Genomic DNA, 27098 nt, shown 5'->3' with positions numbered 1-27098 from the left:
GGTGCTGTAGTGGCAGAGAAACTAAGAGGAATGGACTAAGGAGAAAGAGAAAGAGAAACAGAAACCAGGAGAGTAAGGTGTCCTGTAAACCACGTGAAGAAAACGCCTCAATAAAATAAAAACGCCTCAGAGGAGGATGTGATCAGTTGTGTCACATGTTCTAGGGAGCTCCCAGTAGCAGGAGGTCAGCAGTGATCCTAATGAGCAGTTTTGGTGGAATGCAGGCCCGATAGCCCAGCCAGAGCAAGTGCAAAAGGAAGTGGGGTCGGGGGAGGAGAATCAGAAATGGCAAGCGACTTTTGTTTTTACAGCTTTATTGAGATATAACTAACATATAGTAAACTACTCATATTTAAAGTGTACAGTTTTGATGCATGTCGACATATATGCAAGGAACATGCGAAATTACCACAGTCTATATCACGAACCTATCACCCCCAAAAGTTTCCTCATGACTTTGTGTAATTCCCCTCGAATCCCCAACTCTGATTCTGTCTCTGTAAATTAGATTGTATCTTCTAGAATTGGATATAAAAGGAATCGTATAGTGTATACGGTTGTTGTTTTTTTGTCTAACTTATTATTTTGAGATATATAATTTATGTTGGTCAGTATCATAGTTCATTCTTTTTTATTTCTGAATATTCTGTTGTATGGATATATTACAATTTATTATTCATTCACCTGTTGATGAACATTTGTGTTGTTTCTAGTGTTTATTACAAATGAAACTATTTAAACATTCTTTATAAGTCTTTGTATGGACATAGGCTTTTATTCCTCTTGAGTAAAGAAATACTTGGGAGTATGTCGTGTCCAGCGCAACACGGGCAGTGAGAGAACAAGAAGGGGCGGTGAGGAGTTAAGAAAGAAACAGAAAACAAGAAAGTTTTGAAACGGGCCAAGGGTCTCACGGCCTCAAAGGACTGAGAGCCCCGAGTCGGGCCACCTTGTGGCTTTTACTGATGCACATACAAGGAAGTAGCATTGTTTTTACTACGGTCTGTGAGTCTCAGACAGCATGCCACAAAACTGGTTCAAACCAATCACGCTTGCCTGCCGAGAGTCCCATGATGTATTAGGAATTGTTGTTTGTACCTCCCCAGGGGACAAAACCTTTATGCTGAAACTTGCTGAGATGGAGAACTGATGTTATCACTTCCCAAGCAGGTTGTGGGAAGGAATATAGCCACAGAGGCAGATGCTCTCTTTAGATGGGGAAGGGTGGGGGTTTATGCCCACCTTTATCGACCCTGTGAGTTCTCCTGGTGGTCCCCACGTGACTGTGCCTGACTTAGCTCGTTCCTCTCTTGAGGAATCTTACCTGCCATTAACTAGCCAGCCATTCTTTGGGGCCAAACAAAGAGACATAAGGTGTAAGCACAAAGGTGAAGCAAAGTCCCTGAGAGGATTAGTCTCACAGACTCTCCTTTCTTTTTAGGGGTAGGCACGAGGGGACAGACGGGCAGGCAGCTGTGTGACAACAGGAGAAGAATGGCTAGGTTATGTGGTAGTTTCATGTTTAGTTTTTTAGAAAATTGCAAAACTGTTCCAGAGTTGTTAAAACATTTTATATTCTCCCCAGACACACATGAGTCTTCCATTTGTACACTTAGTACAGCCTGTCTTTTTAATTTTAGCCATTCTAGTGGGAAACTATTGATGCAACATTGTGGGTTTAATTTGCATTTCCTAATGACTAATCATGAGTATCCTTTTGTTCCTAGTTACCACATATATCTCCTTTGTTGAACTGTCTTTTCAGATGTCAAATAATTATTCTTGCTTACTCTTATTACTCTGTGCAATATTTCAAAATAATGGAGATGTTTTAAGTGGAGGTGGATTATACTTCTTTAAAAATAGTCTTTAATTTATAATGGTAATTAACAGGTGATTATGCTAATACCAGTGTAATTGGAAGAAATGACTGCTGCCTTCCTGTATTTTAACAGGTTGCAGCATTGCAAGAAGAGAAAAGTAGTCTGTTGGCAGAGAATCAGGTATTAATGGAAAGACTTAATCAGTCTGATTCTATAGAGGATCCTAACAGTCCAGCAGGAAGAAGGCATCTGCAGCTCCAAACTCAATTAGAACAGCTCCAAGAAGAAACATTCAGGTAAAAGACCACTCACTAAAATCTGATTTTTGAAAAATTGGTAGCTATCTTTTAAAGTTAAGAATATAGTATTAGGACTTCTGGGTAACTGCAGACTAAGGAGGCTGTGTAATAAACAACTTCCTCAAAATGTTCCCACATGACATGAAATAACTTCACATCTAGGAAAAATTCTGTTGGCAAAGAATCATCAAAGCTACATCTTCAATATTATTTGAAGACAGAATGCACCAACTGAAATATAACTGTGAGTGAAAGAAAGAAACAAACACCAGCCCCGCATCCCACACGTCTGTCCCACCCCCATTCTGCCAGGTGCTTTGAGGCAAGTAAAGGCAGACTGAGGAGAAAATTAGAGGAAGACAGAACTACACTAGTGAGGGGGTTTGTGGGTGAGTTGGAGCAATCACCAGAAAGATGAAATTCACTCAAAATCTGAAATCACTTTGAAAACAAAAAAGGAGATTAAACCACAAACTCCAGGGAACGGATTTCAAAGAAAGTGCATCTTCTTAAAGGGTTCAATGCCCTAAAAAGATATTGGCACAGAATTTAAAGAGATTGGTACCCTTTTTAGGCGCTCAGTTTAAAGACAATAAAAAAGCCAGGTGCATGATTTCTAGAGACAGATGTATTTAAAGTGCAAGCTGATTTAATGGGATGGTCTTTCAAACACATCTTCTGGGAGAGGAAAAGACCAAAAGAGAGAAAAAAGGAACCTTTGACAAATGGATGGTGAAAGGGAATAGAAGAAAAGGAAGAATTTGGTGTCCTGCAAGACAAAACAGAACCACAAAATTGAAGGGCTTGGCGGTATGATAAAAATATTTTGTTGTGATTAATAAAAAATGTTATAACCTGTTTCTTATTTAGTCACAGATTTCCAGTGTTAAAATAGTAAGGAATTAAATCAATTAGATTTTTACTTTATCAACTAACTAAGTATGGAAACATATCCTTTATTATTTCCCAGTGAAATGTTTCTGGATTTTTTTTTCTTCTTGCCTTAACAGGAAAAAATTTAAAAACTTTATAGTCTTCTCAGAAACTTGAGAAACAATCCATTCCCTGTGGTCTGCATCAGAAGTTCCAAGTGTGGGCTGAGGATCCCTGAAGGCTCACTGAGACCCTCTCTGAGAGTCTTCAGGACCCTCTCATTTCCATCTACATATCTGTGGAAGGCTGGATTTCCTTCATATACTTTAGCCTAAAAACCGTAACGACAAATGAATATGGAAACAGATCTGACAACCCAGCTGTCTTTTATTAAACCAGATTATTTGAATTACAACAGTGGAGAACATTGCCACTCTTTTCACTTTTTTGTTTCAGAAAAATACTTATTTTTCATCAACAGTATGTTGTCTGTATTAACATAATGGGTTTATTAAATATTGATAGATAAAACCTATATGAACAAAGCTTCTTTTGAATCTCAGTAATTTTAACAGTAAAGGGATCCTGAGACCAAAGTTTGAGAACCATTCTTCTTGACTTGATTTGAGAACTGCATCTTGACTTTCTAACACAGAATTGGTATAGTCAAATCTAAGTATGACTTTACCCTTTTGTTTCTAAATTGTGGCTAGTTTTGTTTTTTTTTAAATTGACATACAATATTATATTAGTTTCAGGTGTACAACATAGTGATTCAACATTTATATCCCTTACAAAGTGATCACCACAGTAAGTCTAGTACCCATCTGTCACTGTACATAGTTACTACAGTATTATTGACTCTAATCCCTGTGCTGTACATCACATCCCCGTAATTTATTGTATAACTGGAAGTTTGTACTTAATCCCTTTCCCCTTTTCACCCATCATCCCCCACCCTGCAACCATTAGTTTGTTTTCTCAATGAGTTTCTTCCTATTTCAGTGTTTGTTTTGTTTTTGAAGATTCCACAAATAAGTGAAATCATACAGTATTTGTCTTTCTCTGTTCAACTTATTTCGTGTAACATAATACTCTGTAGGACTATTCATATCACAAATAGCAAGATTACATTCCTTTTTATGGCTAAGTAATAGTCCATTGTATATATGTACCACATCTTCTTTATCCAGTCATCTATTGATGGAGACTTAGTTTGCTTCCATATCTTGGTTATTATAAACAAGGCTGCAGTGAACACAGGGGTGCGTATATCTTTTCAAATTATTATTTTCATTTTCTTTCGATAAGTATGTAGAAGTGGAATTTCTGGGTCATATGGTAGTTCTATTTTTAATTTTTTGAGGAACCTCCATACTGTTTTCCATAGTGGCTGCACCAATTTGCAATTCCATCAACAGTGTATAAAGGCTCTCTTTTCTCATTCTCACCAACACTTATTCTATGTTGTTGTTTTTATGATAGCCATTCTGAATGTGTGAGGTGATATGTCATTATGGTTTTGATTTGCATTTCCCTGATAATTAGTGATGTTGAGCATCTTTTCATGTGTCTGTTGGCCATCCGTATATCTGGAGAAATGCCTGTTCAAGTCCTCTACCCATTTTTTAATTGATTGTTTTTTTGATGTTGAGTTGTATGAGTTCTTTGTATCTTTTGGATATTAATCCCTTATCGGATATATTATTTGCAAATATCTCTTCCCATTTAGTAGGTTGCTTTTCATCTTGGGGATAGTTTCCTTCGCTATGCAAAAGCTTTTTAGTTTATAAGTCCTGTTTGTTTATTTTTGCTTTTGTTGCCTTTGCCCAAGGAGTCCTATCCAAAAAGTATTGCTGAGACCTATCAAAGAGTTTACTACATGTTTTCTTCTAGGAGTTTTATGGTTTCAGGTTTTACATTTAAGTCTTGAATCCATTTTGAGTTTATGTTTGTATATAGTGTGAGAAAGTGGTCTAAGTTTCATTTTTTTGTGTGTATCTGTTTTCCCAACGATATTTATTAAAGAGACTGTCTTTTCCGCATTGTATATTCTTGCTTTGTTTGTCGTAGGTTAATTGACCATGTAAGTGTAGCTTTATTTCTGGGCTCTGTTCTGTTCCATTGATACATGTGTCTGTTTGTGTGCCGGTTTCATGCAGTTTTGATTACTGTAGCTTTGTAGTATAGTGTGAAATCAAGGACTGTGATACCTCCAACTTTGTTTTTGTGTTGTTGTTTTCAAGATTCCTTTGGCTATTCAGTCTTTTATGGTTCTATATAAGTTTTAGCATTATTTGTTCTACTTCTGTGAAAAATGCCATTGATATTTTGATAGGGATTGCATTGAATCTGTAGATTGCTTTGGGTAGTATGGACATTTAATGATACTCATTTTTTTGATTCATGAACACTGTTTATCTTTCCATTTATTCGTGTCTTCTTCATTTTCTTTCATCAATGTCTTGTCGTTTTTACAATACAGGTCTTTTACAACATTGGTTAAATTTATTCTAGGTTTTTTTTTGATGCAATTGTAAGTGGAGTTTTCTTGATTTCTCTCTGATATTTTGTTATTGGTGCATAGAAATGCAACAGATTTATGAATATTAATATTGTATCCTGCAACTTTACTGAATTCATTTATTAGTTTGAATAGTTTTTTGGTGGCATCTTTAGGGTTTTCTATACATATAGTATGCCATCTGTGAATAGTGACAATTTTTTTACTTATTTTTTTCTAAATTGGATACCTTTAGTTCTTTTTCTTACCTGATTGCTGTGACTGGACTGTCAGTGTTGTGTTGTGTAAGAGGGTGAGAGGGAACATCCTAGTCATATTCTTGAACTTAGAGAAAAAGCTTTCAGCTCCTGCCTGTTGAGTATGATGTTAGCTGTTGGTTTATCATATGTGACCTTTATTAGGTTGAGGTATGTTCCTTCTATACCCACTTTTTTGAGTGTTTATTATAAATGGATGTTGAATTTTATCAAATGTTTTTTCTGCATCTCTTCATATCATACGATTTTTATCCTTCATTTTGTTTATATGGTGTATCACATTTATTGATTTGTGAATGTTGAACCATCCTAGCGTCCCTGTAATAAATCCCACTAAATCATGGTCTATGATTTTTTTTTTAATTAAAGTTTAGTGGGGTGATTGTAGTTAGTAAAGTTACACAGATTTCAGGTGTACAATTCTGTAATACATTATGTATATCTCACATTGTGTGTTCGCCACCCAGAGTCCTCTTTCCATCACCATATATTAGACCCCGTTTACCCTCTTCTAGAGCCCCCACCCCCCCTTACCCTCTGGAAACCCCTAAACTATTATCTATGTCTATGAGTTTTTGTTCCTTCATTTGTTTGTCTTGTTTTTTTGTTGTTTTCAGTTTTATATCCCACATATCAATGAAATCATATGGTTCTCTACTTTTCCTGTCTGACTTATTTCACTTAGTATTTTAATCTCAAGATCCATCCATGTTGTCACAAATGGAATTATTTCATCTTTTCTTACCGCCAAATTGTGTATGTATACCACAACTTCTTTATCCATTCATCTATCGAAGGACATTTTGGTTGTTTCCATGTCTTGGCCACCGTAAATAAAGCTGCAATGAACATTGGAGCACACATGTCTTTATGGATAATTGTTGTCAGATTTTTTGAGTAGATACCCAGGAAAGGGATTGCTGGGTCATATGGTAATTCTATTCTTAATTTTTTGAGGAACCTCCACACTGCCTTCCATAGCGGCTGCACCAGTCTGCATTCCCACCAACAGTGTATGAGGGGTCCTTTTTCTCCACAGCCTCTCCAACACTTGTTACTATTTGTCTTGTTGATGATAGCCATTCTGACTTGGGTAAGGTGATAGATATCTCATTGTGGATTTTTTTTGCATTTCTCTGATGATTAGTGATGTTGAACATTTTTTCATATGTCTATTTGCCATTTGTATGTTCTCTTTGGACAAATGTCTCTTCAGGTCCTCTGCCCATTTTTCAATTGGATTGTTTGTTTTTCTGTTGTTGAGTTGTATGAGTTCATTGTCTGTTTTGGATATTAGCCCCTTATCGAAGGTGCTGTTTGCAAAAATCTTCTCCCATTCAGTTGGTTGCCTCTTTATTTTGTTGATGGTTTCTTTTGCTGTGCAGAAGCTTTTAAGTTTGATACAGTCCCATTCATTTATTTAACTTTTACTTCCCTTGCCTTTGGAGCCAAATTCATAAAATGCTCTTTGAACCCAAGGTCCATAAGTTTAGTACCTATGTTTTCTTCTGTGCAGTTTGTTGTTTCAGGTCTTATGCTTAGGTCTTTGATCCATTTTTAATTAATTTTGGTACATGGTGACAGATAGCAGTCCAGTTTCATTCTTTTGCACATGGCTTTCCAATTCTGCCAGCACGATTTATTGAAGAGGCTGTTTTTTCTCCATTGTATGTTTTTTGCTTCTTTGTCAAAAATTACCTGTCCATATTTATGTGGGTTTATTTCTGGGTTCTCAATTCTATTCCATTGGTATGTGTGTCTATTTTTCTGCCAATACCATGCTGTTTTGATTATTGTTGCCCTGTAGGACAAGCTAAAGTCAGGGAGTGTGATACCTCTAGCAGTGTTCTTTTTTCTTAGGATTGCTTTGGCTATTTGGGGTGTTTTGTGGTGTATGATCTTTTTGATGCATTGTTGAGGATTTTTGCATCTATGTTCATCAGGGATATTGGCCTGTAATTTTCTTTCTTTCTTTTTTGTTTTTTGGTAGTATCTGGTTTTGGTATCAGTGTAATGTTGGCCTCATAGAATGAGTTAAGGAGCTTTCCCTCCTTTTTAATTTTTTGGAATAGTTTGAGAAGTTTAGGTATTGATTCTTTGAACGCTTGCTAGAATTCACCTGTGAAACTGTCTGGTCCTGGACTTTTGTTTGCTGGGAGCTTTTTGATTATTGATTCAGTTTCATTTCTAGTAATTAATCTGTTCAGATTTTATACTTCTTCCTGATTTAGTCTTAGAAGATTATATGTTTCTAGGAATTTATCCATTCTCCTATGTTGTCAAATTTTTGGCATATAATTGTTCATGGTATTCTGTTACAATCCTTTGTATTCCTGTGGGTTGATTGTCAATATTTTTTTTCTGATTTTATTTATTTTGGCATTCTCTTTATTGATGCGTCAGGCAGGTTTATCTGTTTTGTTTATCTTTTCAAAGAACCAGCTCTTAGTTTCTATAGCTCTTTTTAGTCTCTCTCATTTATTTCTGCTATGATCTTTATTATTTCCTTCCTTCTACTCACTTTGGTCTTAGTTTGTTCTTTTTCTAGTTTCTTTAGGTGTAAGGTTAGATTGTTGATTTGAGATTTTTTTTGCTTCTTAAGGTAGGCCTGTGTCACAATGAATTTTTCTCTTAGAAATGCTTTTGCTGTGTCCCAAAGAGTTTGGATTGTTGTGTTTCCATTTTTCATTTGTCTCAAGATATTTTTTTATTTCCTCCTTAATTTGTTCATTAATCTATTGAATGTTTAGTAGCACGTTGTTGAGCTGCCATGTGTTTGTATTTCTTCTTGTAATTAATTTCTAGTTTCATGTCATTGTAATCAGAGACGATACTTGATATGATTTCAGTCTTGTTAAATTTACTGAGTCTTGTTTTATGACCTAACATGTGATCTATCTTGGAAAATGTTCCATATGCATTTGAAAAAAATGTGTGTTTCTGCTGTTTTAGGGTGGACTGTTCAATAAATATATATTAATCTTTCTGAGCTCGTGTCATTTAAGGCCCGTTTTTGAGGCCAGTTTCCTTGTTGAATTTCTGTATGGGTGATCTATTATTGATGTAAGTGGGGTGTTAAAGTCCCCTACTATTATTGTAGTACTGTCAATTTCTCCCTTTATGTCCACTCATAATTATGTATTTAGGTGCTCCTTCATTGGGTGCATCGATGTTTAAAAGTGTTATATCCTCTTGTTGGATTCATCCTTTTATCATTATGTACTGCCTTTCTTTGTCTTGTTACAGTCTTCATTTAAAAGTTTATTTCATCTGATATAAGTATTGCTACCTCAGCTTTCTTTTTATTTCTATTTGCATGAAATGATCTTTTTCCATCCCTTCACTTTCAGTCTGTGTGTGTTTTCTGATCTGAAGTGAGTCTCCTGTAGGCAGAATATCGATGGGTCTTTGTTGTTGTTTTTTTAAATCTCTTTAGCCACCCTGTGTGTTTTGATTGGAGCATTTAGTATACTTGAATTTAAAGTAATTATGGATATGTACGTACTTTTGTCATTTATTAATTATTCTCTGGTTGTAGTTCTTCTCTGTTCTTTCTCTTGCTCTTATTTCTTATACATTGATGACTTTCTTTGTTCTAGTGATTTATTTGGGTTCCTTTTTCTTTTTTTGTGTATCTGTTACAGGTTTTTGGTTTTTGGTTCATATATAAGATTCATATATAACAAGCTATGCTTATAGTAGTCTATTTTAAGGTGATGGTCGCTTCAGTTTGAATGCATTCTAAAAGTGCTACATTTTTTACTCACCCCCACAAACGTTTATGTTTTTTTGACAAACACAATATTTTGTATCTTGTGTTTCTTAATTTACTATGTTTACACGTCCTCTTGCTAGTTTTCTTTTAACCTTCATACTAGCTTGGTAATTGGTTGATCCACTACATTTAAATTTGCCTTTATTAGTGAGATTTTCCCTTTCCTATATGTTCTTATTTTTAGTTTTGGTCTTTTCTTTTCCACTTAAAGAAGTCCCTTTAACATTTCTTGTAATTCCGGTTTAGTGGTGATGAATTCCTTTAGCTTTTGCTTGTTTGGGAAACTGTCTCTTCTTCAATTGTGAATAACTTTGTTGCATGGAGTACTCTTGGCTGTACGTTTTTCTCATTTATCACATTGAATACGTTATGCCAGTCCCTTCTGTCCCGCAAAGTTTCTGTTGAAAAATCAGTTCATAGTCTCTTGGGGGATCCCTTGTATATAACTAGCTGCTTTTCTCTTGCTGCTTTTAAGATTCTCTTTATCTTGAACTTTTAGCATTTTAATTATGATATGTCAACTTGGTATGGGCCTCTGTGGATTCATCTTGTTTGGGATTCTGCTTCCTAGATTTGGTTGGCTATTTACTTCACCAAGTTGGGGATGTTTTCAGCCATTATTTCTTTAAATAGGTTTCTGTCTCTCTTCTGGGATCCCTGTGATTCGAATGTTGGTGTACTTAATGCTGTCCTAGAGATCCTTTAAACTATCTTCATTTTTTTTTTCTTTTTGCTGTTTTGACTGGGTGATTTCAACCTTGGCTTTCAGTTCCCTGACTGGTTCTTCTGCATCATCTAATCTGCTCTTGGTTCCCTCTAGTGTATTTTTCATTGCAGTTATTATATTCAGTTCTGATTGTTCTTTTTTATATTTTCTCTCTCTTTGTTGCAGTTCTCACTGAGTTCATTTTTCTTCTCCCGAGTTCCGTGAACACCCTTGTAATCGAACTCTTTATTTTATAGATTGCTTGTCTCTGTTTCATTTAGTTCTTCTTCTGGGTTTTATCGTGTTCTTTCTTTAGAACATTTCTGTGTCTCCTCATTTTGCCTGTCTCCCTTTGTTTGTTTTGATGGATTAGCAAAATAGCAACCTTTCCTGGTCTTGAAGGAGTGGCCTTGTATAGGAGCTTCCCTTTTGTGGACTGTGTGTGCTGGATGCCTTTGGCAGGCGAGCTGGAGCTGAAGTGGGCATAGGCTGTAGGGAGACCGCACCAGGGCTTCCTAGGCAGGCTAGCTGGAGCAGGCTGTGGAGAGTTACTGCGACTGCCATAGTGGGCCAGCAGTGGCTGTAGCTGGAGCCGGCTGATGTCATGGGCAGTCATGGGGTAAAGCTGCACTGGGGCCACCTTGGCAGGCTCTGCAGAGCTGCAGTTGTGGTAGGTACAGGCCGTGGGAAGGTCTAGGGGTGAGCCACACTGAGGCTTCCTTGGCAGGCCAGTTGGAGCTACAGTTGGAAGGGGCTCAGAGCAAGAGGAATCCTGAGGGCAAGCTGAACCAGGGCTTACAGCAGTGGCTGAAGTGGCGTGATCTGCAGGATGTCCTGGGTGTTCACCGCACCAGGCTGGCAGTTGTAGCCAGAATGGGTTCTAGCCATGGCGTGCCCCAGGGGTAAGCCACTGTAGGGACGCTTTGACAGCCAGCTGGAAGCTGGAGCTGGAGCAGGCTGTCGGGACACCCAAGGGTAAGCCATGTGTGGCCTAGGACTGTAGTTGGAGTGGGCACGGGGCTGAGGGAAGCTCTAAAGACAAACCAAGCCGGCACCCAAAGCTGTGGCTGGAGAAGGGACAGTCATGGGGAGTCCCGGAGGCAAGCCGAGGAGCTGGTGTGGGCCTAGGATCTGGTGCACATGCTGATAGACGGCCTGCTGGCTAGACTACCTGAATCGTGCTCCTTCCTGTGAAAGCAGTGTGGAAGGGGAGCACAAGGAGCACTCCTTCGTACGTCCAGCAATGAAAGAGAGTTCCCGCAGCTTCCCTTCCATTTGGCAGATGTTCTGGGGTTAGTAAATGGATTTCCTTCCCTTAGAGTCTAGGTGTGCTTTAAACTACCATTGTTTCCTGTGCCCCAAGGCAGGGCAGTCGGCGATCCCTCCCTCCTGCAGGTTGGTGTGTTGGGGGGTGTTCCCATGGTATCCTGTCTGCATCTCTCTTACCTGTTTCTGTGTGGTCTCTCATCTGTTGTGCAGAAGGTGTTCAGTTGACCCCCAGTTCTTCTTTAGGGGTAATTGCTTTGTTTGTAGGTGTAAATTCAGTGTGTTTATGGGAAGGGGTGTGTTCAGTTTCTTCCTGTGCTGCCATCTTGGACAGAAGTCTCTAGTTTTTAAAGTATGGTTTTGGGGAAGTGGTATTTCTAATTTTCTTACATTTTAATTATAAATGAAATATTTCCATAATACATACTACAGTATTATATTTTGAAGTACTTTAACAATTAAAATGTTTTATCGGTACTATAAATTTATATATCGTAGTAATTTTTATTATTCTTTATAGTCAGTTATAATATGAGGATGACCATTAATCTATTATTTGACTTTTTTCTATACATTTGAAAAATCCTGGCTTTGCCACTTTTTAGCTTTTGTAGACTTGGGCATGCCTCCATTTCCTCCACTATAATATGGTCCAGTAGTGTTATCTGCCTTCTGGAATTTTAAATGAGTATTAAATGAATTAAATATTAAATGAGTTAATATATGTAAAATACTGAGACTATTACCTGGCATATAGATGCCATATAAGATTTAGCTGTCACTACTTTTCTAGAAAATGAAATAAGAAAAATAAATGAGGTGAAAATACTAGAAAGAAAAGAGTTTGTAAATATGTTTGTCTACATAGAACATATAAGAGAATCAACTGAAAAGTTCTTAGAACCAATAAACATTTATCAAGGAGAACGTAACTTAAGACTTTGCATAGATCATGAGCTTTTCTACCAATCACTAGTATCATCAGGAAGAATTTCCATTTATAAGTATATCAGTACCTAAAAAAAATTAAAAGTACAGTAGTCCTTATCTGCAGTTTCACTTTCTGTGGTTTCAGTTACCCGCGCGGTCAACTGTGGTCCAAAAATATTAAATGGAAAATTTCAGAAATAAGCAGTTCATAACTTTTTAATTGCACTCTGAGCAGTGTGACGAAATCTCATGCCGTCCCACCTGGGACATGAATCATCTTTTTGTCCAGTGTAGCTATCCTGTGTACACCACCCACCCATTAGTCACTCAGTAGCCGTCTAAGTTACCAAGTCAACCATTGCAGTGTCACAGTGTTTGTGTTCAGGTAACCCATATTTTACTTAATAGCCCCAAAGTGCAGCAGTTGTGATGCTAGAAATTCAGACATGCTAAAGAAAAGCTGTAAAGTACTTCCTTTAAGTGAAAAGTTATATATATATAGGAAAAAAAACATAGTATGTATAGGGTTTGGTACTATCCACGGTTTCACATCTACTGAAGGTCTTGGAACATATGCCCCAAGGATAACTGGGGACTAGTGTAATATTAGGGACTTAAATGAAGAAAACTTCAAAGTTATCCATTAAAACTATTTTAAAATTGTAGAGAGATAACATATTTTTACATGTTTTTCATGGAGTTTTATAAGAATGCCATTTTCTCTTAAATTACCATATGATTTGAACTTGATTCCAATTCTAATTTTATGTTCATCTAGAGGTGTTAATGAGCAAGAGATTCCCATAATATTTTGAGAACAAAGTATAATGAGGGAGTACTTTGCCATATCCAGTGTTGAAATACATTATAAGCCTATGCTAATTAAAATAACTGTACTGGTGCAGCAAATTAAAGACAAATCAGTGACACAAATTAAGATCCAGAAACCCATCCTAGTATATATAAAAATGATAAAGATGGCATTTTTCTAATTAATAGAGAAAGGTTAAGTCATTTGTTAAATGGTTTGGGGATAGTTGGTAGATATTTTGGCAGGCAAAGTTAGATTCCTACTTTATATCATATACCAAAATGAATTCCAGGGAAATTGAGAACTTTAATGTGAAAAATGAAACCCCATAAATATTAACAGAAATATAGGATTAAAAGAAAAAAAAACCTTTCTGATCATATACAAAAAGTGAAAACTGTATAGTGTAAGGTTTGTCAGTTGAATTAAATAAAAACAAAGGATCTCTGTACATTAAATATTTATAGAATAATATTAAAGGTAAATAATCAATGATAAATAATAAATGATCAATAATAAATAATATTATTGATCAATGATCAATAATAAAAGGTAAATAATCAATGAGAGACAAAGAACCTTATAAATCTAAAGGAAGGATTAATGTTAAGCAAAACACTAATAAGAAGTAAAAACCGTGTTATTCATATTTTGGGGGAAAAAGACCTAAGAATAGAAATCAGACTGGAGGATATACTCCCAAAAACGTTAATACATGATTTTCATCTTTTTTGCTTTTCTGTATTTTGTAAATTTTCAACAAGGAATATGAGTTACATAATTAATAACATTTTAAATAAATTATATCTGCTGTATTTTTACAAACATTGATGTCTAACTTTCTGAATAGAGGAATGGTATTATAATTAATTGTTATCTTTCCACAAGCCTTGTAACATTGGAATCAATTTTTAGGATAGTTAAAACTTAGAATTATAGTTCATGGTCACAAAAGTAGGAGACACATTCAAGAAGATTGCATTCTCATGCTTTTTGTTTCCTCTTACTGTTTTAAGGAGAATTATTAGACAGTAAATAGCACTTTCTTGGTTTATTTTGTTTTGGTTACAGACTAGAAGCAGCCAAAGATGATTATCGAATACGCTGTGAAGAGTTAGAAAAGGAAATCTCTGAACTTCGGCAACAGAATGATGAACTAACCACTTTGGCAGATGACGCTCAGTCTCTAAAAGATGAAATAGATGTTCTTAGGTAAACAATCTTCCCATCTCTCTAGAATCTCAGACCTGTCGTCACCCAGAACAGTTCTACCACCAATATTACAAACTCCAGGATCTCTGAGCATAGCAGGGTGTTTAAGAGCCAGACCACCTGGGTTTAGGTCTCAGTGCTGCCATTTATTTAACCTGTATGTAACCATTTTCTCATCTGTAAAATGGAAATAATACACATACCTACCTCAGATTTATATGTGGAATTAAGTGAGTTTATATTTGTAAACACTTGGAAAAGTTATCTGGCAAATAAGTACTATATAAATATCATAGAAATTAATCTCTGACCATCACTTCATACTTGTATAGCTCTGGAGTTTTTCTCATTACTATTCCTTTTCTTTGATTTTGAGTCCTCCAGTCAGCTTGGTCTTTCTTTTTCTCAGATACTGTCACATACCACAAGGCTTCATTTGCTTACTAGACCTTTTTATCTTCATCTCAACTGTTCTCTCTAGGTACCTCACTCCCTGCCACCTCATTTTTCCACCTTTCCACTTCTTGTGCAGTCTGTTCTCTGTTGGATCATTTCAACCATCTATATTTTACACTTTGCTCTTTGAATACTGAGAACGAATAGAGAATATCACATTGATACAATTCTGTCCTACTACAAATTAATGATCTTTTCACTGGGTTCTTATCACTGGTCCACCATTCTACTGTTCATCAGTAGATAGCTCTGTCTCCCATTTCTGTCATAGCTGTTACATATTTTCATAACTCTTCTCACTTGCATGGCCATCCCACCCCACCTCACCCATGCTTTAATCTCAGTAGATGGCATTGTCTCCTGCTGCATAGAGGAAAGAAGCCAGGAACTGTGGAATTCTCCATGTCCTCTATTTCCTGCACCTCCTAACTTCTCTGCACCACTAATCTTTTCTTTTTTGCTTCTAAAATATAAAAGCAAATTCTTCCTCCTGTCCAGTGCTAATTTCTTCTTCAATGCTCTGGGTCACAACGCTTCTTGCTTACACAGGGACTGTGTTACCTCAGTTACCATTTCTTTTCGCATTCGAATCTTCCTCCTTAGTATATATTTATGTTTACTTGTAGGTCTCTCTTATCTTAGAAAAAGAGAGAAACTTATTACTCTCTACTTCTCTCCAAAACAAATTTAGATTATACAGGGTAAAACGTATGTTCTCTCTTTAACCCCTAAAATGTGCCGCTACCTTCCCTTGCTGCTCCACTGAAACAGCTGTTTCTATGGGCACTTTATAACATTCTAACTGCCAAATCATTTGGACATTGTGCAATGTATTTGGCTTTTGTACTACATGGGACTCTGCTGGTACTACTCTTCCCCCAGCTTTCCTTAAATTATGTAACATTCTTCATGACAATTTTTGCTGTAATTTCATCATATTTTTTAACCTGAGTAAAAAATTAACCTGGAATCACTTTTGGTCTATAATTTCATTAGTATGTGTTATTTCCTGGCAACCCTCTTGGTTTAACACTAAAGCAGCCTTATAACTGTGGATATATTTTTCTGATTTCCCATCTCGTTCTAGACATTCTTCTGATAAAGTGTCTAAACTAGAAGGCCAAGTGGAATCATATAAAAAGAAGCTAGAAGATCTTGGTGATTTGAGGCGGCAGGTTAAACTCTTAGAAGAGAAGAACACTATGTATATGCAGAACACTGTCAGTCTAGAGGAAGAGTTAAGAAAAGCCAATGCAGCTCGAAGTCAACTTGAGACATACAAGAGACAGGTAAAAGAATGGTAACAAAGTCTCCTAATAATATTTTATTTATTCTAGCAGGTTCTCCATTATAACACAATGGCTTATCAAAAATCTAACAATTTTTGTTTTCATGGTATTCTGAATTTTACCTATGAACCTTAGTTCTTTTCCAGAGCTTATTGTTCTCTATAGCAGATCCCCTTATTGCTTTTTATTTTTTAATTTATTATGTAATACTTAAGAAATACACAAAAAGAAAAAGAAAAATAAGTATCCACGCTTAAAAAATAAAACATATTCTTCCCCTCCTCATTATAGTAGCCACTATGCTGTTTTGTGGTTTTCATTCCTATGCATCTCTTTATTCTTTTGCTGCATCTATCTATCTATCTATCTATCTATCTATCTATCTATCTATCTATATAGATATGTAGAGATATATATAGATATAAAATTTACAACATTTTGGCATGTTTTAAAGCTATATAAATTAAAAAAGGAAAGGACTCTACTGCAGTTTACTTTTGATCAGTAGTATATTTGTGAGATCTGTTTATGTTGATAGGCATAGCTTTATTCCATTCATTTGTGCTGTTTTACAGTATCCATTCTGTTGAATGACTATACTACAGTTTGTCAGTTTTCTTGTTGAAGGACATATAAAATGTTTCAACTTTTTTTTACATTATAAGAAATGCCTCTGTGAATAGTATTAAACATTACTTCTTTTATACATGTGTAAAAGTTTTACATTGTATGGAGTTTCTTCCTTAGATTATGTTCGTTTAATTAGATATTGCCCAGTTGTTCTCCAAACTGACCATATTACCAATAAGAAGTTTGCATAAATTCCTATTGCTCTATATCATCACCAACACATAGTATTTGAAATTTTGCCAATTGGATATAAAATGGTGTTTCCTTATGATTATACTTTGCATTACCCTAAATTACAAATATATTTACTGATCACATGTCTTTTGTTAATTGCCTATTTTAATTTTTATTCATTTAAAAATTGGATTATTTTTCTTATTGATTTCTGAAAGTTCTTTATATGTTCTTGATATTAATCTTTTGTCACTTATACATGTTACATTTATTTCCTATCTGTCTGTGACCTGTCCTTTTACTTTTTTTGAGATTGGTAATTTTAATGTAATGAACTTTAAATGTCTTTTTCTTTATGATTTGTGCTCGTTATGTCTTGTTTAAGAAATCGTTTCCTACGTAAGGATGTAAGACTGATCTTTGATTTCTTAACAAAAATTTAAAGTTCATTTTGTACATGTAGGCCTTTAAGCCACATGGAATTGATTTTTGTGTAGGGTTGCAAGGACAACAAGTCAACCCAGCAACATTTATTTAACAGTATCTTCCACAGTGGCCTGCAGTTCAACCTTATCATATACCTGAAGTTTCCATGTTATGCGTTGGTTTGTTTTGGGGCACTGTTTCATTGGTTATTTGTCTATTCTTACACCAATACCCCACTGTCTTACTATCTATAGATTTTTAGTAGTGCAGATACCCACACCTGTTCTTTTTCAAAATTGTCTATTCTTAGACCTTTTCTTTCCCTTATACCCAAAACCTTTGAGAATTGGAATTAACATTGAATCTGTTGATTGATTCGAGGATAATTGAAATCTTTATGACAATAATGTTCCTTTTGGTGAATATATCTTTTTATTTATTTAGGTCTTAAATGTCTTTCAGTTAAGTTTTTAAATTTTCTTCTAAATGTCATGCACATATTTTGTTATATTTACTCTTGGTACTTTGTGTATTTGGGTTTTGTAAATGCAATTAGCCAAAGAAAGGATACCATTTTCAGTTTATTGCTCATTTATATGAATGAAATAAATATTTATACATTGATTTTACAACTTTGCCGAATTCTCATATTACTTTTAATAATGTCTCTTGGCAGAAGTGATACAGTATACAAACAAAAGCATTTTGTCCTTTCTTTCTACTCTATACTGTTTTTCTTCTTAATCAGCATGTTTGACCTTTAATACCACTTTGGATAGAAGCAATAATAGTACACAACCATTTTTTTGTTGTTGATTTTATACAGAATGCTTTAAATGTTTTACCAGTATAAGGATTGCTACAGATTATTTTTTTTTGTAGCCACCTTTTACTAGGATAAAGAATTTCTATTGTACAGGATATTTCTAATTTTCTCTGGGTACCCATCTTAAAAGGATGTTAAATTTAATCAACTACATTTCCTGCACCTATTACCGTGTTTCCCCCAAAATAAGACCTAGCTGGACCATCAGCTCTAATGCGTCCTTTGGAGCAAAAAGTAATACAAGACCCGGTCATATATTATATAAGAACTGGTATTATATTATATTATATTCCCAGTATTATGTTATGTTATGCTATATTAGATAAGACCGGGTCTCATATTATTGTTTTTTAAAGACTTTTTTTTAAAATTGGGGAAGGGGAACAGGGCTTTATTGGGGAACAGTAAAGGATTTTTTCCAAGTCAGGTTGTTGTCCTTTCAATCGTAGTTGTGGAGAGTGCAGTTCAGCTCCAGGTCCAGGTGCCGTTGTTAGTTGCAGGGGGCACAGCCCACCATCCCATGCGGGGGTCGAACTGGCAACCTTGTGGTTGAGAGGATGCGCTCCAACCAACTGAACCATCCGGGAGGCAGCTAAGCTCAAGGTGCTGTGTTCAGTCTTAGTTGCAGGGCGCGCTGCCCACCATCCCTTGCTGGACTCGAGGAGTTGAACCGGCAACCTTGTGGTTGAGAGCCCACTGGCCCATGTGGTTATCGAACGAGCAGCCTTTGGCGTTAGGAGTATGGAGCTCCAATTGCCTGAGCCACTGGGCCTCCCCTTATATTAAAATAAGACTGGGTCTTATATTAATTTTTGCTCCAAAAGATTCATTAGAGCTGATTGTCTGGCTAGGTCTTATTTTAGGGGAAACACGGTAGGAGACTTCTATGCTGCTTTGCCTTTCTATTAATGTGATGAATTATATTAGTGGATTTTCTATGCTTAAACCATCCTTACATTCCAGAGTTAAACTTAGTTTGGTCATAGTGAATTTACTTATTATTTATACATTGTTACATTTGCTTTGTTCACTTTACTTAGAATGTTTTGCCTCTATGATTGACTTGAAGTTTTCTATTTCATACTTTCCTTATCTGATTGGAGCATCAGAATTATACTAGCTTAACAAAATGAGTTGGAGAAGTTTTAGTAGAACAGCTCTGTATACCATGAATAGCTTGCAGGGTTTTTTCTGTTTGTTTTTTTGTTTGTTTGTTTGTTTTTTGTGGAAATATTTTTTCCCAACATTATATTATGACATACAACAAAGTTGAAAGAATTAGTGAACTTGAATGTGAACTGAGAAATTATCAAATAAATGCAGATGAAAAAAATTATAAAGGAGATTAAAAAGTATTACATTAAAATGAGAAATGATCTAATTAGAATCCAGAGGAGAGAACAAATTGTAGGAAGACATTATTTGAAGGAAAGGATGGCTGAACATTTTTCAGAACTAGTAAAGAATATCAGATTTAGTGTTAATTAATTACATGCAATGTAAATAAAAAGAAATCTACACCTAGAAATAGTGTAGTGAAATTTCATAATACACTAATTCTCTGTTTCTGATCTGGGCCTTAATATACTTTATTTTTCAATGATAATATTTTCTTTCTACAAGTTCTCTTTGGGTGCATTTTCAAACCTACTTGATCATTTTTGATGGTTTCTTATTCCTTTCATAATTTAGATTTCCACTTTATTTATCTTTAAATATTATACTGGTATTTTATATCTGATAATTCCAATCTGAAATCATTGGAAGTCTTGTTCTACTCTTTTGTTGTTATTGTTGTTTATGTTTTTCTGTTGATTGTTGTTCATAATGGCTTATTTATTTTGCCCTTTGCTCTTTCATTTGGCTTATCTTTATCTTTGGAAATACAAGGGGGCCTGATTTGAGGTGGTAGTCTTCCAGACAGTGTGTGTTTTGCTTATGCCAGATTTTCCACAGCATTACCAACCATGACTATTTTAAATTAATTGGTTGGCTTAGGATTTGCCACACAAGGCATGTGGTAAAATTTTACACACAAATCCATTTATTAGCAGGTCATAGTTACAAATTTTCAAGTTATACTTTTTAAACCCAGAGTACTCACTTTAAGACAGGCAAGTTTCTTTATTCATTTTTCCAGTTGATGGATTGTTTTTCTGAACCCACCTGTTTACTGACTCATCACCGTTTAGAGCCTAAGATGATTTAATAACCATCTGCCTCCTGTTAAATTCAAAGCTCTGGGTTCCTGGTTTGGGAAATTTGTCCTTTATGGCTTCCACACATACTTTCCCTTTCAGTTTTAGCCTGTGAGGATTTCACTTTCTTGTAAGCTTACCTATCTATGCATTTGGATATTTTCCCCTGTAGCATTTATTTTGTTTTATGCTAAAAGGATATCAGACTACCCAGTTTATCCGTGTTACAGTAAATACAAATCCCATATATTCCTTTGTAATTTTGAACATTTTTACTCTGGATGATCTGGTTTTAAAACCGATAGTGTTAGATTTTTGTTCCTAGTTCTCTCCATTAAGTTAAGTTGCTGTATAAATTACATTTTTTTTTAAATATTTGTGGGAAAGGGAGTTTTCATAGCTCTGTAGAAGGAAATAGTGATAATTTCTAATGTTTCAAATTATAAAAATTAATGGTACCTTTCTGTATCAGGTAGTAGAATTGCAAAATAGATTATCTGAAGAATCGAAGAAAGCAGATAAATTAGATTTTGAATATAAGCGGCTAAAAGAAAAAGTTGACAGTCTTCAAAAAGAAAAGGATGTGAGTATAAGGCACTTTGGTTGTGAGCACTGCTAAAATTAAGGCAATGATATTTAATTCACATTTTGACTACATTAATTCCTTCTATTTCTAAATTTAAAAATTAAAATCCTGTTTATTTTTAAATTTAAGATTTACGTTTGTGCTTCAGAAATAGATCTAAAATAAAAGATTAAAATAATGTTGTTTTTACTTCCATTCTAATTTCTTTTATATATGAGGTGTGATCGAAAAATACGGTGAATGTTTAAATAAAAATTATTACAGCAAAAGACACATTGCCATTAATCCCCCTCAAAATACTCCCCCTCACTTTGAACACACTGATCCCATTGTTCTTGCCACTTTCTGAAACAGTTCTGGAAGTCCTCTTTTGTGAGTGTCTTTAGTTGTGCTGTCGTGGCTGCCTTGATGTCCTGAATCGATTCAAAATATTTTCCTTTCATGGTCATTTTGCCTTTGAGGAAGAGCCAGAAGTTGCACGGGGCCAGATCCGGTGAATTAAGTGGATGAAGATACACCGGAATGTTTTTATTTGACAGAAATTGCCGTACCAGAAACGATGTGTGACATGCAGCGTTGTCATGATGGAGGATGAAGTAAAGGCACTCATGAAAGAGGACTGCCAGAACTGCTTCAGAAAGTGGCAAGAATGATGGGATAAGTGTGTTCAAAGTGAAGGGGAATATTTTGAGAGGGATTAGTGGCAATGTGTCTTTACTGTAATAATTTTTTAAAATTTAAACATTCACCATAATTTTCAATCACACCTTGTGTATTTACTTTTCTACCACTGTTGCTTCTTTTACATTGTTCTGCTCATGACTTTCTGTAAATTTATGTAGCTTTTCTGTTTTCTGTATGATTATTATACATGACATAATTCTTTTTGCTGTTCAGCATATTTTGAATCTCTTAAAAATATTTTCTTTGTCATAATTTTGAATATTTAAATTCTTTGTTGTTTGATTTTTTTTTTTAATGTTTAATGAAAAGAATTCTATTTATATAATAAGGTACTTATTGTTGAGGATGGAATAAACAGTTTTTTATGTTTAACTGTGGATAGCATATTGCCTTGCATATAGTAGATACTAAATATTGTTAAATGGGAAAAATTATTGTAATCTTTTCCCTTCTATGATCTTCTATAGAAGATCAAAACATGTTCATGTTCCCTGCTGTTTATCATTTTATTAGATAAGGCACAGATCACTATGAATGAACTCATAAAGCTTGCAGCTAACGTTCCCTGTTTTTAATGTCCCTCTAGAGGTTAAGAACAGAAAGGGATTCTCTGAAGGAGACCATTGAAGAGCTTCGTTGTGTGCAGGCTCAAGAAGGGCAGCTCACAACTCAAGGTAAAAACATTTCAGTAGCCTAAGCAAGATTATTTATTTCTAATAGTATTAGTGAAAATATTAGATTCGTTTTAAGATTATGGCACCAATAGATGAAATTGAAAAATGAGTGAAGAGACCATGAAATTGATATAAATTTTAACTTGTTAACCAGATTTTATGGCAAATAGTCTATAGTTATGGGATTTTAAAAATTTACTTGCCTACTTTATATTATAATTATATTTAAATATTTGGTTTTATTAAGGCAAAAGTATAAACATTTGTTAAATCATCTCTGTTAATAATAAACCTTGAAATTTTTATTCTGGAAAGTTTCTTGTAACTTTTTAAAAAGTATATCAAACTTTCTAAATCAGTGATTTCTTTTTTCAACTGAGATGTGAGGTAGGTAGCAATCCATTGAGGGACTTTTATCCAAAGTAGATAGTGCTCTACTTTGGATCCCTTGTTCATCTAAACTTAATATTGTTACGATGACACTACTACGGAAAGCAGTCTACATATTCAGTGCACTCCTTATTAAAATACCACAGCATTTTTTGCAGAAATAGAAAACCCATCCTGAAATTCATATGGAGTCTCAAGGAACCCTAAATAGCCAAAACAATCTTTAAAAAAAGAAAAAATTAGGACAACTAACATTTCCTGATATCAAAACTTGAAGATAAAGTTAGTAATCAAAACAGTGTGCTGTCAGCATAAGGACAGGTTCATAGACTAATGGAATAGAAAAGTGTCCCAAAATTTTCATATATGTGGTCAGTTGATTTTTCAACAAGAGTGTCAACACCATTTAGTGGGGGAAAGGAAAATCTTTTCAATAAATTGTGCTGGGAAAACTGGTTATCCACATCCAAAAGCATGCAGTTGAACCCTTATACCATATACAAAATGAAGTCAAAATGGGTCAAAGATCTAAATGTAAGGGATAAAAGTATAAAACTTTTAGAAGAAAGCATAAAGGAAAATCATCATGACATTGGAATTGCCAGTGATTCCTTGAAATTGATGCCAAAAGCACAGGCAACAAAAGAAAAAATAGATAAATTGGACTTCATCAAAATTTAAAAACTTATGCATCAAAGAACACTATCAACAGAGTGAAAAGTCAACCTACAAAATGGAAAAAGATTATTTGTAAATCATGATATCAAGCGATTGACATCCAGAATATATAAAGAACTTCCATAGCTCAACAACAGAAAATAACTACATGGGGTGGCCAGTTAGCTTAGTTGGTTAGAGCGTGGTGCTAATAACACCAAGGTTGCCTGTTCAGTCCCCGCATGGGCCACTGTGAGCTGCGCCCTCATTATAAAACAAAATAAAATAAAATAAAATAAACCAACTACACAAATGGGCATAAGAGAATAGACATTTCTCCAAAGATATACAAATGGCCAATAAACACATGAAAAGATGCTCAACATCAGTAGTCATTAGAGAAATGCACATCGAAACCACAATGAGATACCATTTTGCACCCATTAGGATGGCTTTAACCAAAAAAGAAAAACAAATGAAAATAACAATCGTTGGCAAGGATGTGGAGAAATTGGAACCCTCATGCCTTGCTGATGGGAATGTAAAATGGGGCAGCCACTGTGGAAGAATTTGGTGGTTCTTCAAAAAGTTAAACGTAAAGTTACCGTACAATCCAGCAATTCCATTCCTAAGTATATGCCCAAAAGAAATCAAAGCAAGAACTCAAACAGATACTGGTATACTAATGTTCATAGTCGCATTATCTGCAATGGCCAAAAGATAGAAACAACTCAAATGTCCCTCGACAGATGAATGGATAAAGAAAATGTGGTATATACATAACATGGAATATTATTCATCCATAAAAATGAAAGAATTTCTGAGAAATGCTGCATGGATGAATTTGCAAAACATGTTAAGTGAAATAAGCCATACACAAAAGGACAACTGGTATGTTTTCACTTATATGAGGTATCCAGAATGGGCATCTTCATTGAGACAGACAGAAAGTAAAAGTTTATGAGGGGCTAAGGGAGAAAGGATTAGGGAGTTACTGCTTAATGGTTGCAGAATTTATGTTTTGGATGATGAGTTTTAGAAATAGATAGTGGTGATGGTTCCACAACGTAGTGAATGTACTTACTGCCACTCAGTTGTACACTTAAAACTTGTGATATAATATAATAATAATAATGTAAAGCAACTGTGACATGGTCTTTTACTTGACTAAGACAAAGATTATAAGTGTTCATATTGGTGCTCAAAGTAGGATCTCATATAGAAACTAAAGGAAATTGTTGTGCTCTCTCTTAACCTTGCATTCATGTTTGTATGTTTATAGGGTTAATGCCTCTGGGAAGTCAGGAATCTTCAGATAGTCTGGCAGCAGAGATTGTTACACCTGAAATCAGGTAAGGAGATCATGAAGTTCACAGTCACACTGCACTGTATTCCTGGAGAAAATGTAGTCCACTACAATATAAAGAAGGTCATTTCCATATTCTTTATTACTAACACTTTCAACATGAATTCAATAGTAAGTGTCCATTATTTCAGTGTGTTCAAAGCTGTTTCTCATCTGGCCCAAAAGACTGGATCTCACTTCAGTAGGAAGAGCAAACTGATATATCTGTGCTTGGGTATCCTTAGCAAACATTTAGCAGTAAAACCACTTGGCACAGAGACAAAGGTTATATTTAGCCATCAACTTGCAAGGTAGTCACTAAAATTTATTTAATAATTACGTAGAATGGTCTGGGAAAGATATAATGCAGTAGATAGGAGGAGGCAATATTTTCCCATCTCTACTACTCTTCCCTCAGTAGTACCTTACATTTTTATTTAGTCATAGCGTTTTAAAAATTCCATGTATTTCAATATATACCTGGTTTTATGTAATAAAATGAAAAATAGGCAACAAGGCTCTAAGTGTCCAGCAGAAGGAGAATAATTAATCTGAATGTTGCGTTTACCTTTTTGGGGACTATTTGCCCTCTTTTTAAATTGACACTAGCCTTGATTTTTCATAACATCTTTGGGGGTAATAAATAAATAATGGTTGTGTAAGAGTTTTATAAACTGAAAGTTACAATAGGCATTCAAGTACTTGTTGAATAAAAGAAGACCATATTAACTGATTGTTGTAGGCATTTATTTGTAGACAAACAAAAGGAGTATAATGCAGCACCAACTCTGGAAACATCTAGTATATCTTTAACTTTTTGGCCATCTGATGTACTTTATATTAGACGAATGAAGTTTTTTGAATGAATAAACACTTATTATTTATGAATATTCATAAGTAAATGGTTATGTCCAAAAACACAATTTTAAGGAATCTTATAGGTAATGCAGTTGGATTCTTAAACTGAGGAAAAGAACAATGATAAAAAAATTCAACAAATAAAGTGGTTTTTTTGAGTATGACTCAGTACAAATTAAAATATACTCTGTGTCCAGAAGAGATATCAAGATAATGAAATGGTAAAAGGGATGAAAATTTGCAACATGTTATAGACATTGGCTAATAGTCTTAATACACAATGAAATTTGCCTATCAAATTTGTAAAAACCTATTGTGTTTTAATTTTCACTGATATTAAGGATGTGGAGAATTGGAAACCCCATAAATGAGGAGTAAAAGAGTAAAGTGTTACAACTTTTAAAAACTTAACATTTTAATAATTGAGATAAAATTGACATATTAATTGTATTAGTTTTAGATATACAACATAATGATGTGATATATGTATATATTGTGATATAATTACCACAATAAGTTTAGTTAAGATCCATCACTACACATAATTACAAATATTTTTTCTTGTGGTCGTACAACTTTTTGAGCAGTTTGGTAGAATATATATATTGTCTAAGTGTGCCTATCTTCTGACCTCAAAATTACTTTTCTGGAAATTAATCCTAAGGAAATAACCAACGATATACATAAAAGTTTATTTATAAAGCGTATCATTACTAACATGTTAAAGCTCAAAATTGGGAACAATCTAAATGTCCAGAAATTAGGTATTGATTAAATAATAATTCATGTATTTTAACATGTTTTTTAAAATATTAAAATCTGATATTTAATGATATGAAAAGATTGTGAAAATTTAATTGTAAAAAGATTTCAGTGTAACATGTACTATGTGATCCATTTTATAAAGTTTTTGCACTGTAGGGTTATGGAGAGTTTCTAATTTCTTCTCATTTATCCCCCCTCTCCCCCCCCGCCTACAATGAGTGTGTTTTACTTTGTAATTGGAAAATATGTTAGTCTTTATTGTCCATATACAAAATATATCAAGTTCTATCTTTAATTGCTTGAGTTGGGCCACAAATTTGACTTTCATTTTTTGAACAACAGAAGTGCAAGTACATTATTAGAGTCGTGGTGTTTACAAAAAAAAAGGCAGACTGTTTTGTTTGTGTATTAATTTGTTTCTTTTTTTACAAGAAGCAAAGATTTTCATAGTATCTTGTATAGTATCTTAATAGGGCCCTCTAAAAATGACCCTATGTAAAGTAAAGAATGAATTATATTTTCAACAAGTAGCTCTTCAATTATATCTTCAGATGAATTAGTATATCACCCTAGTAAATGTAGTGGCAAGTTTTGTGTGGCTGTTGCTTTTAACATCCCTCAATGTAAGCTTTTGATATAACACAAGGAGCCCCAAATAATGCAG

The 27098-nt window shown here is 34.7% G+C and overlaps 1 protein-coding gene across 2 annotated transcripts in view; it reads left to right on the top strand.

Annotated features, from left to right (window-relative positions):
* HOOK3 (hook microtubule tethering protein 3) overlaps positions 1-27098 on the top strand; it is an 84566-nt gene that overhangs the window by 33298 nt on the left and 24170 nt on the right. For both annotated transcript variants that reach the window (XM_033104059.1, XM_033104060.1), the window contains exons 9-14: positions 1956-2119; positions 14336-14476; positions 16020-16221; positions 20948-21058; positions 22332-22419; positions 24749-24818. In XM_033104059.1, coding sequence (XP_032959950.1) covers positions 1956-2119; positions 14336-14476; positions 16020-16221; positions 20948-21058; positions 22332-22419; positions 24749-24818 — 776 coding nt within the window. The remainder of the gene's footprint in view (positions 1-1955; positions 2120-14335; positions 14477-16019; positions 16222-20947; positions 21059-22331; positions 22420-24748; positions 24819-27098) is intronic.

Source organism: Rhinolophus ferrumequinum, chromosome 4 (assembly GCF_004115265.2).
Source record: "Rhinolophus ferrumequinum isolate MPI-CBG mRhiFer1 chromosome 4, mRhiFer1_v1.p, whole genome shotgun sequence".
Taxonomy (NCBI): Eukaryota; Metazoa; Chordata; class Mammalia; order Chiroptera; family Rhinolophidae; genus Rhinolophus; species Rhinolophus ferrumequinum.
The sequence above is the reverse complement of the archived record's forward strand: the minus strand, read 5'-3'. Positions and strand labels throughout refer to the sequence as shown.